The sequence below is a fragment of the Bos javanicus genome, chromosome 16, assembly GCF_032452875.1.
Source record: "Bos javanicus breed banteng chromosome 16, ARS-OSU_banteng_1.0, whole genome shotgun sequence".
NCBI classification, from domain to species: Eukaryota; Metazoa; Chordata; class Mammalia; order Artiodactyla; family Bovidae; genus Bos; species Bos javanicus.
Genome location: NC_083883.1, coordinates 65,333,416 through 65,346,956, shown reverse-complemented (window position 1 = coordinate 65,346,956; position 13,541 = coordinate 65,333,416). Strand labels below are relative to the sequence as shown.

General features: G+C 50.6%; 1 protein-coding gene across 5 annotated transcripts in view; it reads left to right on the top strand.

Annotated features, from left to right (window-relative positions):
- Nucleotides 1–13,541, top strand: part of NCF2 (neutrophil cytosolic factor 2) — a 46,591-nt gene that overhangs the window by 29,912 nt on the left and 3,138 nt on the right. For 3 of the 5 annotated variants that reach the window (XM_061383444.1, XM_061383441.1, XM_061383440.1), the window contains 10 exons: nt 226–360; nt 1,170–1,277; nt 1,560–1,619; nt 3,278–3,321; nt 5,150–5,291; nt 5,512–5,580; nt 6,768–6,843; nt 8,821–8,846; nt 9,276–9,430; nt 9,540–9,651. In XM_061383444.1, the coding sequence (XP_061239428.1) occupies nt 226–360; nt 1,170–1,277; nt 1,560–1,619; nt 3,278–3,321; nt 5,150–5,291; nt 5,512–5,580; nt 6,768–6,843; nt 8,821–8,846; nt 9,276–9,430; nt 9,540–9,651 (927 nt within the window). The remainder of the gene's footprint in view (nt 1–225; nt 361–1,169; nt 1,278–1,559; nt 1,620–3,277; nt 3,322–5,149; nt 5,292–5,511; nt 5,581–6,767; nt 6,844–8,820; nt 8,847–9,275; nt 9,431–9,539; nt 9,652–13,541) is intronic. The other 2 variants (XM_061383445.1, XM_061383443.1) reach the window with 1 other exon arrangement.

Here is a 13,541-nt window from a genome sequence, read left to right as displayed (position 1 = left end):
GTTGGAGTTTTGCATTACATGGTGTTTTCTTCACACCATCCTTGTGTTAGATATAAGTCAGGAGCCATATTGATTGCACTGTATTGTAGATATCTCCAGGAGAGCTGGGGAAGGGAGAAAGGCCACCAGGCAACGTTCCAGGAGCAAAAAGTGCGAGCTCTTCCCTGCCTGGTCCCTAGATTCGGAGCAGCCTCAAGCTTTATGTTGTGGCCTGTGCTTTTCTAGGTGTTATATAACATTGCTTTCATGTATGCCAAGAGGGAGGAATGGAAAAAGGCTGAAGAACATTTAGCGCTGGCTGTGAGCATGAAGTCTGAGCCGAGACACTCTAAAATCGACAGAGCCATGGAAAGCGTTTGGGTGAGTGCGCTGGTGAAGCAGCAGGTCTGCTTGGGTTCGGATTTGTTTCTGTGCACATGTCGACTGGGAAGCAAAAATGTGGCGCTTTTACTTCCTCTGAGCTCCAGGTAACGCTGATCTTGGGGTCTGTTTCCCTGTGGGATCTTGAATGTGGAAGTCTAAGAAGCTGAGGCCTAGAGGAAGAGACAGCAGAGCCATCCTCATGCCCCTCCAAGGGGGCTCTGGTGGGGGACCGGGGGCAGCACCCAACGGCAGAGGCTGTGCCCGCTTGCTTACCCGCTGGGTTCTCGCAGCCTGGCTCTGGGCCAGACACATGACAGTGCTCGAGAACAAATGCATTGATTATAGGAACAAATGGTGGGAAGTTGAGTTTGAGCACATGTAGGGATGAAGCTTGTTCTAAATCATATTTTTAAACACCAGGAACAAGGGGGCATAAGTCAGTCTGTACATATCTGTCCATGGCTGCGGACAGCAGCCCCAAGAGAGCATGGTCATGGGCCTCGCTCGGGTCCTGGGCCACCCATGTCAGGAGTGACAGCCCTCCGTGAGCCTCACAGAGTGGGAGGGGGGGGCAGCCCCTCTAGGAAAAGAGGGTGCTGGGCAAACAGCACCCACAGACATCTCGGTATAAGGTGACAGTGAAACCAAATGGCCCTCCCCGACACACTAAGAAGTCCAGCCCTGCATGTGGAGAAAAAGCGCTCTTGCGAGGTTCTCTCAATGGATCCGGGCATCTGTTCAGTGAGGGACCAGGGTCATCACCCCCATTTTACAGGTAGGAAAAGACTCTGTCCTCTGTATTTTAGAAACAGAAGCTGTATGAGCCGGTGGTGATCCCTGTGGGCAGGCTCTTTCGGCCGAACGAGAAGCAAGTGGCTCAGCTGGTCAAGAAGGATTACCTAGGCAAGGCCACGGTGAGTGAGGCCACTCAGTGTCCCCTGAGTCCCCTCTTGCATGAGCCCTGTGGACTGAGGGCGAGGGGACCCTGGAGGAAGGGGTGCCTGCCTCTGGTTCTGTCCTGGGGAGGCAGCTTCTAACCTAAGGGTTGACAAGCCCATCCTTAGTCACCGTCCACCTCCGGAACCAAGTCCCTGTGAGAACAGATCCAGGGTGTGAGGAAGGGATCTTGGGGAGAACAAAGAAGGACGGGCACACAGAGCCAGCACAGCCCTCACACCTCCCTCTCTGAATTTCAGGTGGTGGCCTCTGTGGTAGACCAGGACAGCTTCTCAGGGTTTGCCCCACTGCAGCCGCAGGTGAGGTGGTCCTGCCCTTCTCCACGGGTCTCCAGGGCTCTCTGGGAAAGAGCCAGCTTGGGCAGAGTGCCTGTGCTGAGTGGCCTCATTTTCAGGGCTCTTTTAGCTGAGCTTTCAGTCTGTGGAGGGTGTATGCCTGGCCATGCTTGGTCAGGGATCCCACAGCTGGAAGGGGAACAAGATCATATCCTTGGGTGTCATCTCAAGTCCTCGGGAGCCAGCCCTCCATTTCCCCTTCAAATGCCTGCCTTCGCCTCTCTGAAGTTCCAAGAGAGCTCAGCGTGTCTCATCTCTCCCGAAGCCTTGACCATTCTCTCAGAAAACTGAAACACAGCCATGCAAGGCTTTTGCTCGTTGTCCCTTCTCAGACACAGGACACAGGGGGAGCTCTTCTGGCTGCACCCATCGGCCGCAGGCAGCAATCCCCACAGGAACATGGGCAGGGGTCCCCAGGGTGAACCATCTTTCCCCCAGGGTGGGCTCAGAGACCGGTTCCAGATAGACTAGATGCCAGTGGGTCCGGAATGTGAAGGTGGCACTTCCTTGTGAAGGGAAGTGGGTCGTGCCGGCTGAGGACAGTTCCAGCTCTGTGGCAACAGAACCAGTATGGGCAGGGGCGTTAGTCCACGCGAGCACAGGGAGGGGTTTCTGAGTGTGCTGGTCCCACGGTCCAGTGTGCACACGCCTGGTCACTCTGAGGGCTGTGCTGACAGCCTCCCAGGGTCAGAGAGTTGACTGCTGGCCCAGAAGGCGACCAAGGCTGGGGCATCGGAGGCTAAGAGGAACAGAGGAGGAGAGCAAGAGAGGCAAGATTCTTTGACCTCTCTCTTCATCAGAGAGTTGAAGAAAGCCTTGCAGGACTCCCTTGGGCTTTGGGGCACCCAGGGAACTCCCAGAGGGGAAAAAGCCCAGATAACTGGTCTCCATAGGACTCAGGGTAGAACAGGGAACATACTTTAAAAGGAGATTCTTACCTGACCTGTGGACCTTGAGTTGATTTTTATTTATTTTAAAAATTTTTTATTGAGTTATAATTTACACACCATACAATTCATTTACTTCACTTGCACAACCTAATGATCTTGGGTATATTTACACAGTTATGTAACTATCACCACAGACATAGAGGACTTTTTTTTTTTTTTTGGCCACATGGCATGTGGGATCTAGTTCCCTGACCAGGGATCAAACCCTTGCCCCCTGCTTAGAAGCACAGAGTCTTAGCCACTGGAATGCCAGGGAAGTCCCTTGAGTTGTTTTTTAACTACCCACAGATGTCGTGTGGTAGAGCAGATGCTAATTATAGAGCAGTGCTTTGAGAAACTTCCTAGGAGGGGGACAGAGTTCAAGGGCAGAAGCACCCTCATGATGCCATGTTGCTCTGTGACAGCTAAAACTCCAGAAACCAGGTCTGGCTCAAGATGAATTGCTGTACTGGTGAAATCTGGGCCCAGGGAGCTGGTGGGAGGGGTTCTTTTCCAGTGTTTAGTCAGGGTACATGATTGCCTTCTCCCTCACGAGTGTTCTAATTGAGCCAGAAATGCAGTCTTCAATGTTCTGGTCTGGAAGGAGGCTTAAATTACCATTAACCATCTGTTCTGTCTCCCCTCCTTCCCTTGTCGTCCTGGCCTCCTTTATTTCTCCTGCATGTCCGATAGGCAGCTGAGCCTCCACCCAGGCCGAAAACCCCAGAGATCTTCAGGTAAGTTAGATTTAGACCAAAATGCAGGATAGCCAAACTCCCAAGCCTGAACCGAGGGCAACAAACGGGTGAAGAAGGTGAAGCTGGGGTCAGGGTCCAAACTGTGAGGAATTTAGCACATCAGGCTCCTCCTGCCTTCGAGGCTAGGGCGGAATGATGGTGGGAATGGAGCTCTGACTGCAGTGAGGCTGACGGTGGTGACCTGGCTACAGCCGAGGGGTGGCCCTGTGTCCCCAGGCCAGCGTGCACCGAGACAGCAAGGGGTTGTCGCCGAAGGACCGCAGTGTCTGTGGAACACCACCCTCTGAGGGCTGCACACAGACCTCAGGGTGGAGGAGTGGAGGGTGCCCTCCTCTCAGGAGGATCCCCCTCAGAGGCCAGGCTCCCTGGAGCGGGGAGAGCAGAGTGGGAGGCCAGAACGGCTCGTCCTTTCCTGTGTGGGCGCGTTTTTCACTCCCTGTTGGCACATGTTTTCTGAAGAAGGAAGAGGAAGGACTCGAGAAAAAGAAGCCATTCTTCTGTAAGAGGAGAAGCCAAGGATGACAAAACCTACAGCTTTCTTCAGAGTTATCTCTAAGTGAAGAAGCAAGCCCAGCCTCCCCCTCCCCACTAGGGAAGGTTCTAACAAGGAGTGGAGAGAGTGCAAAGCAACTAGAGAAAGGCAGGGCCTGTGAACTCACCCCGAAGCTCCCCTGTGCTGGGGGAGGCCGTCTCCCCCACAGAGATGAATGCAGGGTCTGGAGACAAAACGAGGGGCCGAAGGGAAGGTAGCAGAGTGGGAGGGAAAGGGAACCAGCCTGGAGAGGCCAGCTGGCCGCAGTCACGCCTTCTGAAGTGGCTCAAATGGGACGCCCCAGAGCAGAGCAGAGCAGGCCTTGAGGAAACGGCAAAGGGGAAATGACATTATGTAAGGCAGAGCAAGGCAGCCTCACATCCCCCCACTGCCTCCCGGCCCATCTCCCCTACTCTCTGTCCTTCCCCCATGGACGGCCTCAGCTGGCTCCAGGGCAGGCATCCCCAACCCCTGGGCCATGGACTGGTTCCAGTCTGTGGCCTGCTGAGGAACTGGACCACACTGTGGGAGGTGAGTGGCAGGGAGTGAGTGAAGCTTCATCTGTATTTACAGCTGCTCCCCATCACTCAAATTATCACCTGAACTCTGCCTCCTGTCAGGCGAGCAGCAGCGTTAGGTTCTCATAGGAACTGGGCCCCTTCCCCTAAAGTCAAGGCGGAATATCCTGAAATTGCCACAAAATAGAAACACAGTCCACAAGAAACACAGTCATCTCTAAACCACTCCCCTGCCCTGGTCCATGGATAAACTGTGTTCCGTGAAACCCACCCCTGGTACCAAAAAGGCTGGGGACTGCTCTTCTAGGGGATTTCTGCCCTCCTCCCCCACTCTCCTCCTCACCCGGCGGGCTCTCACCTGCCTGCTCCTTTGCACCCTGGCATCTGATTGGGCCCCGCCTAGACTCGGCCACTGGCCAAGCACAGCTGGGATCCTTCCTCCTCAGAAGGGAAGGGAGGGCAGGGGTTGCAAGGCGTCATCGAGTGTTGTGTTATGTTGGGTTTTTTTTTAGCTCTTGTCCCACTGCATGTGTGGTTGTGGAGCACATTCACATGCAGAGTCCTCTCGGGCCACCAGACAGGCAACTCCCTGCTCACGGTCACCTGGGCAGTTAGAGGTGGGAGTGAGGCTCCCAGCTCCGGGTCCATAGTTGCTGACCCACAGCATCAAGGGAGCAGATGTGGTCCAGGCTAGATGGTGGATGGGATCTCGTATCTTGTGTCTACCCCTCCTCTTCTCCCCACCCCCATCCCGCAGGGCCCTGGAAGGGGAAGCCCACCGAGTGTTGTTTGGGTTTGTGCCTGAGACACCAGAGGAGCTGCAGGTCATGCCAGGGAACATCGTCTTTGTCTTGAAGAAGGGCAATGATAACTGGGCTACGGTCATGTTCAACGGGCAGGTATTCAGAGGATGGGGGGTGGGTGGGTTAATGGCACAGGATCCTGGCAGCACATGGCAAGCTTTTTGAGGAGCAGCGTCTGCTGCCTTACATGCAGGCCAGCTGCCCCCTCTTTCACCTGTCCCCCCACCCCTCCCCCGTCTCCGGGTGTCCTGCCCTGTGGCTACTGACGAGTGCATCTTTGTTTCCCACTTTCTGGCTCCACGATGCTGCACTGCAGAAGGGGCTTGTTCCCTGCAACTACCTTGAACCAGTTGAGCTGCGGATCCATCCTCAGCAGCAGCCCCAGGTAACGTAATGCCAAGGGCTGACCCATTCCCTTCCCACCCCTGAACCCTGCCACCGACAGACCACGGAGGGGAGCAGAGAGGAAGAGGCCCTGAGGACTCATTAGTCCTGAGCCCACCTTGAGTTGGTACCAGCCGCTCAGAGCTGAACCTAGGGATGAAAGAAAAAACCCAGATGTGCTGAGTGGAGGCATCAGCAGGTCCTATTGGGCCCCCAGCTCTGTGATTCCTCCTGGTCAGGGGTGACTTGACCACAGCTACAGCATGTGATGACTTAGGTCTTCCCAGATGTCTTCTTCACCAGGAAGACGAGTCAACGTGCTGGCTGGTGAAATCCATTCACCAAAGGAAATCTGCTTTAGAGCATTGAATCAGAGCAGACCTTGCCAGCCACTGCTTCTGATGCCGCTGCCACCCCCACCTCCCCCCCCATCTCGATGACCTGCCCTTCTGCCAGGCCTGGGGAGTGGTCTTTGTTGGATCTGTGCAGATGCCTGATGGCAATGGATCCTGTCTCTCTCTAGACTGTGCGACCATTTGTCCTCTGTGGTGTTGGCCGTCCCTGGTCAGAATCACGATGTCCAGATGACTGGAAAAGTTCTAAATGCCATGTAGATGAGAAGTGGCATGTTTCTTTTGAAGGGGCAAGGTGTAGAGTGAGAGAGTGAGCTTAGACAAGGGTCCTACCCTGCCCCCAGTGGGTTTCCAGTGTGGTAATTGGGGTGATTAGGCAGCAAGGGCTTTGTAGCTGGAGGGTTAGAATTCTTATTTTCTCATTATTATTTCTACTGTGATTATTTTCACCAGGCCCACTCTGCTTCCCATTGAATCAATACTTTCCTTCAGTTCAGTTCAGTTGCTCAGTCATGTCTGACTCTTTGCAACCCTATGGACTGTGGTACGCCAGGCTTCCCTGTCCATCATGAACTCCTGGAGTTTACTCAAACTCATATGCATTGAGTCGGTGATGCCATCCAACCATTTCATCCTCTGTTGTCCCCTTCTCCTCCTGCCTTCAATCATTCCCAGCCCTTAGTCTCCACTAAATGTCATCACCACTCCAACTTTTAGGAAGTTGTTTGCATCTGGCTCCCTTCCATGGTGGTCTGCAGGGTCTCCCCGACTCCTATCCCTGCCTAAGAACTGTGTCTGCATGAAGGTTCTCACCCTCTCTTCCTGTCCCCTCCAGGAAGAAACCTCCCTGGAGTCTGATATCCCAGCTCCCCCGAGTTCCAGCGCTCCTGGAAGACCCCAGTTGTCACCAGGTTAGTGTCTCTGGAGGACCATCCCGGGATTGGGTGCAGGAGTGCTCCAGGATGCCTTCCCATGGAGGGTTGCTCTCCCAGCCTGACAGAATCTGGTTTCTTGTTCTCCCAGCTTATGATCATGGGGCCCCAGAGCACCGCATCTCCTGTGTCACTCACCCACCCCAAACACGAAAACAGAAGTCCTTCCTACCTGCCTGCTCCAGAACATGCATGGAGCTTGGGTAAAGGCAGCTGCTTTCTGGCAGGCTGTGAGCATCCCAACTCAATCAGTCATTAAGTCGTGGGACCTTATCCCAGGAGGAAAGGTTCAACTAATTGAACCTGTTGACTTCAGAGCGGGGTGGAGTGGTTCTTTTCAAACGACTGAGGAGCTCTATCTAGAAAAGAAACTGCAGAGCCCTGAGGATGGACAAAGGACCACGGGGCAGACATGAAAGGGAGACTCTCCTGATATGTGGAGACGGCTGCCCCGGGAAGTCATGGACTTTTGGTCACTAATGCGGGTTAAGCAGATCCTGAGTAAGTGCTTGGTAGAGATGCATTGAATAGGTGGTTTGTCCAGATCCTAGATCAATGACTGTCATGCCCACCTGATCATCAGAATCACTTGGGATGCTCCCCACCCCTATTTTTACTTTGAAAATATCAAACCTACAGAAAGGTTCAAAGTATGGTACAACATGAACACAAGAATATCTTTCACTTAAATTCAGTAATTGTTAACATTTTGCACCATGTACTTGGGCTGTTCCTCTTGTTAATGTAATTTTTTTTCTAGTTGCTGAACCACTTGAAACTAAGTTACAGACTCATGACACTTCACCCTGCACTTCAGCATCTGAATCCTAAGAACAAGGATGCTTTTCTGCACAAGCACAATATAATTGTTGTATATAGGATAGTGTTAATATATTATATATTATTATATAATATAGATTATATAATTCATATTCAAATTTCTATTATCCCCCAATGTCCTTGACAGCTTTCTTGAATTTATAGTTTCTGTCTAGGGGCCCATCAAGGATCACATATTAACCTAGGAAGATTTTAAGAATGTAGAATCAAAGGCCTTTGATTCTGATTTTTTAGGACTGGAATCAGGTTTAGAAACCTGTTTTTCTAGGGGAAAAAAAAAAAAAATCCCAAGTGATTCTAATGATCAGCTGGGTTTGAGATCAGTGGTCTTTTTTGATTATGCACTGCTGTTTCCATGGTGAATATCTTTATACATACTTTTCTTATATAAATTATATGTGTTTAGTCACTCAGTCATGTTTGACTCTTTGCAATCCTATAGACTGTAGCCCACCAGGTTCCTCTGTTCATGGGATTCTCCAGGCAAGAATACTGGAGTGGGTAGCCATTCCCTTCTTGGGTTGGGAACCAATCCCAACCATAAGATTGAACCTAGGTCTCCTACATTGCAGGCAGATTCTTTACCATCTGAACCACTGGGGGATACCCCATAAATTATACATGTACTGCTATATTAATATATTTTATACATTAGAAAACATACAAAAGATTAAGGACAAATTAAAAATACGCAGTTATTTCTTCTTGTGGCCCCTGGCTCATCTCACACTCCCTGAATTTGTTTCGATGGAGCCCACTGCTTTAACTGACCTTTGGGAATCTTGCATGATACCACTACACCAGCAGCACTACTATTAACACTCCTTTGGGATCCCTCCCTAACCGCATGGGCTGGTGAAGATGTGATGGTCCTTTGTGAATTACCTATATGCTCCCTAGAAGCAGAGACCAGGTTCATTTTGTGTTCATGGCTTTGCCCTTCACATCTACCCAATGATTTCCCCCCCCCAGTTTATTAAGGTTAATAATCACCCCACAGGTTAAAGCGTATGAAGTTGGGCGCCTGGTTCTAAGCGGTTTTGTCTTGTGTATGGCAGGGGCTGAGAGTGTTCATTCATCATCTTCCTTTGTTTTACTCTCACCTTCTCCATTTAGGTCAGAAAGGAAAAGAAGAGCCCAAGGTAATCTTTTTTTTCCTTGTACTATTTCAAGTGGTAGAGAAACAAAGAGCTTAGGTTGCCCACCTAACCATTTCCACGGGTGGTGTCCTTGGATTGTAGAAAGAGCCCCAAGGGAAGGGGTAGAAGAGTTGTTACCGTACATACAGGGACCAGGGACCCCTCTCCCCCACCGCATTTGACAATCTCCCCCTCTTCCATGCACACGCTGCCTGCTGGCCCATGGCTGGTGGGCCAGGTATCACCCATAGAAATTTTCATCCAAGCGTGAGTTGAGCTGGAGGACAGGACTCTGAAGGCCTTCTCACGTTAGTGTGAAACCAGGCACTTCTGAGCTTTTCCCCACCACGGGGGTACTTACTCCCTGGGATCCAGTATGTTGCTCGGAGGAAGCCTCAGGCACTCACAGATTCCTTCTGCTGGCTCTCCCAGCAGGAAATCAAGCTCAGTGTCCCCAAGTCCTACACACTCAAGGTGCATTACAAGTACACGGTGGTCATGGAGACTCAGTTCAGGCTCCCCTACAGCCAGGTCCGGGACATGGTGGCTAAGAAGCTGGATCTCCTGCCGGAACACACTAAGCTGAGGTGAGCTGCACATAGGGAGACGGAGGGTACAGCCGGGAGCCCGCTGTGGGCCAGAGGATGGGCCCGCCCTGCTGTTCTGACTTGCTTCTTCCTCATTACCTCTACCCAGCTACCGTCGTCAGGACAGCAATGAGCTGGTGCCCCTTTCAGAATTCAGCATGAAGGATGCCTGGGCCCAAGTGAAAAACTACTGCCTGACGCTGTGGTGTGAGAACACCGTGGTGAGTGCCCAAGGGCCTGTAAGGCTGGATTTCTAACAGGCCACTTCCTCCACAACACTTGAGCATTCACCCAGGGCCTGCTGGGAGCCTAGCCCTAGGTGTAGTGTTGGGAACATGGCAGGTAACAAGCCGCAGCTCTGGCATCCTCACCCGGGGTGCAGCCGAGAGAGGTTTTCCCACAAGAGCGGAGCAGGCCCAGGAGCCCACAGAAAGCTTCAGGTCCCTTCCATCTGCGGCCACACCTAAGGTTCAGGCTCGATCAAGCAAGGTTAGAATGAAGTCGCAGCTTGAGGCTGAGTTCACGGCCATTCTTCACCTTAAGTTTCCATGGGGAAGGACATTTGGGAGTGAAAAAAAAAATAGCGAGTGTTTCTTTCATGAAGACGACTTGGATAACAACCTTCCACTAACAGCAAACACCTACTGAGAACTTTCTGTGTACCGGACACTGTGCTAAGGGCACTCTGTGTATTAATTCTTACAACCTGCATAACTCTGTGAGGTACGTATTGTTATCCTGTTTTATAATGTAGGTAACAAGGCAAAGCGAGGTCCACCTGACAAACATTACTCAGAGCCTGCCTATACTCTTGAACAGGGCTCCCATCCGCTGTTAGGAGTCAGGCTGCACAGCAGGAGGTGAGAGGCCCATCAGCAAGTGAAGCTTCATCTGTGTTTACAGATGTTCCCCATCACTTACATTACTACTTGAGCTCTGAAAGTGACAGGGAAAGTCGCTCAGTCATGTCCAACTTGTTGTGACCCCATGGACTCTACAGTCCATGGAATTCTTCAGGCCAGAATGCTGGAGTGGGATCTTCTCCAGGGGAATCTTCCCAACTCAGGGGTCGAACCCAGGTCTCCCGCATTGGGGGCAGATTCTTTACCAGCTGAGCCATCAGGGAAGCCCACCTGAGCTCTACCTCCTGTCAGATGAGCGACAGCATTAGATTCTCGTAGAAGCTCGAACCCCACTGAAAACTGTGCCTGTGAAGGAACTAGGTTGTGTGCCCCTTACAATGATCATCCCAAAACCAGCCCCACCTTACCCAACTCCAGGTCTGTGTTAAAACCGTCACTTCCTTGACACCGGTCCCTGGTGCCAAAAAAGGCTGGGAACTGCTGCTCTTGAACACCTCAGTGTACTGACAGTAAAAGGGCAGGTTATCCATAGGCCCTGGGGTCTAGAAGAGCTAAACTGACTTTCCAGTAAGATTGAGGGAGTCAGGAGCAAAGTTCGAGGCTAGAAGTAGCAGCTACACGTTAGTACTCTTTGGCTTTGTCCCTTAGTCTCCCTAGGAAACGTTGCCATTTCTTTTTGCTGTAGATGTTCATTTTCCCTCCCAACAATGGTCCTTGAAAATCATCCATCTGCTTTCTGTCAACAAAGTTTTTTGTCTTTTATGTCATTTCAAATAAGTGGATGGTACAGTATATATATTAATAGTCCATTTCTTTTGAATGCTGAATGGTATTCCATTGTATGGATACCACAACTGGCTTATTCATTCAGCTGTTGGTGTGCATTTGGGTTGTTTCCAGCGTTTATCTAATGACATTAATTCTTCAACAAACATTTGCTGGGCACATGTCTCTAGATAGGTACTGGAGATATAAAAACTAGTAAGACACAGGCCTTTTTTCATGAGGGGAAGAGCAAGCAGATGACTACAAAGCGTGTGTGAAGTAAACTGATGGAGACACACAAGTGCTTTACTCTGTTATGTAAGCATTTACATAACATCGGGAGGGTATCTCACCCAAAAATGCTGGAGGGAAGTGGGACAAGTCTTCCTAGAGACTGAAATTGTCTTGAAGCTTAGCCTGAAAATGGTGCGTAGTAATTAGCAAGGTGGAGGAGGTTAGGATGGATGTATTATATAGATGGAAAGAACAGGAGGGCAGACCACAAGAATCAGCACAGTGGGAAAAGGGGCTCAGTGTTGTTGGGCAGGGACAGCGGTGGGAAAAGTGTTGGAAAAACCACAGGACCAGAGAGAGGTAGCCTTGGACACTGCTGTGCTAGGTTGATATTGTGAGCAGGGAAGAAGATAAGTGAGGTCTTGCTCTGGATTGGTAATTTAAAGGGCATATGAGCAAGGCAGAGAAATCAGCTAGGCTGGCTGGTGGGCTTCCTCTGAGTAAACAGCTCCCGACCCACAATCGGGCGGCTGGGGAGTCCTGACACAGAGACCATGAGCCTGCAGTTCCCACTGCCCAAAGCTCTCGAGTGGGGTCCCGTTGACACTTCAGTTCCTCTTCTCACCTGCTTCCTGCTTTAGCCTTTGTCAACAGTGGCATCTGCAGTTTTATCTGCCGAGGGGGTATAAAATTGAATAGCTCCTAAGGGAATCCTTGGTCAGCTACTAGTTTTCAGCCACAAGTGGACTTTTGAGACCATAGAAATGACCACAGCAGGAAAGCTATTCCAGACATGTAGGCCATGGGCCCAGTGAGTCCTTCCTCCAAACCCTCATCCCCACAGCTGGGTAGTGGTTACTGCTCAGTTAGGGAAGTGTCTCCTTTGCATTCAAATCAAAGACAAATGTTTGATGGGGGAAAAAAAAATGGGAGGGGAAGAACTAAAGAGGATAGGTCTGGAGGAAGGCCCTGTAGTAAACCCCACAAAGTAAACTTAGGGGTTAGAGTTCAGAAAATTCTTTCAGGAAGTGCAGCCACTGGATCTGAGACCTCTGGCACGAACCAAGGTCCGTCTAGTCAAGGCTATGGTTTTTCCAGTGGTCGTGTATGGATATGAATTGGACTATAAAGAAAGCTGAGTGCCGAAGAATTGATGCTTTTGAACTGTGGTGCTGGAAAAGACTCTTGAGAGTCCCTTGGACTGCAAGGAGATCCAACCAGTCCATCCTAAAAGAGATCAGTCTTGGGTGTTCAATTGGAGGAACTGATGTTGAAGCTGAAACTCCAATACTTTGGCCACCTGATGTGAAGAGCTGACTCATTTGAAAAGAAAGACTGAGGGCAGGAGAAGGGGAAGACAGAGGATGCAATGGCTGGATGGCACCACCGACTCGATGGAAGGGTCTGGGTGGACTCTGGGAGTTGGTGACGGCCACGGAGCCCTGGCGTGTGCGGTTCACGGGGCTGCAGCGTCGGCCACGGCTGAGCTGGCCTGGCTGGAAGGCCTAGGACCCAGGGGCGAGTGGGTATCCACGCAAAGTGTCCCTTCAAAGTGTGAAAGGTCACTCCAGGTTTTCCAATAATCTGTTTTTGGACTAATCCCTTCAGTTCTGTCTTGAAAGGATTCCTATTAGCTCAGTTCTTTTTTTTTTAGTTCAGTTCTAAATGTGAATTTGTTGTTCAGTCGTGTTCGACTCTGTGACCCCATGGACTGCAGCATGCCAGGCTTCCCTATCCTTTCCCATCTCCTGGAGTTTGCTCAGATTCATGTTCATCGAATTGGTGCTGCTATCTACGCATCTCATCCTCTGCTGCCCCCTTCTCCTGTTGCCTTCAATCTTTCCCAGCATCAGGGTCTTTCCCAATCAGTCAGCTGGTCATATCTGGTGGCCCAAGTATTGGAGCTTCAGCTTCAGCATTACTTCACTGCAAACGTTGATTTTGTTGTTTTAAATTATTTTTTGTTGTTTTGTTAATGATTGTTAACTCCCACAGGGAGTTCCTGATTAATTTGGGATGGTGCAGACAAGTTTGCCTTTCTGTAACAAGGTGCCCAGTGTTATGGGTACTGGGGAAAGGGTGTTGGATTTGGGAGTTAGGTTTGACTTTGGGTTCCTTTACTTACTTGTGATTCAATCTGTCTCTCCATCTAAGAAAAATTACCAGTTATACCTACCCTTTTTGCGATTAACGTTTCAGTAGGATTTTAAGACGATCTACGGTCCTGTGTCCACCCATCCAGTGTTCAT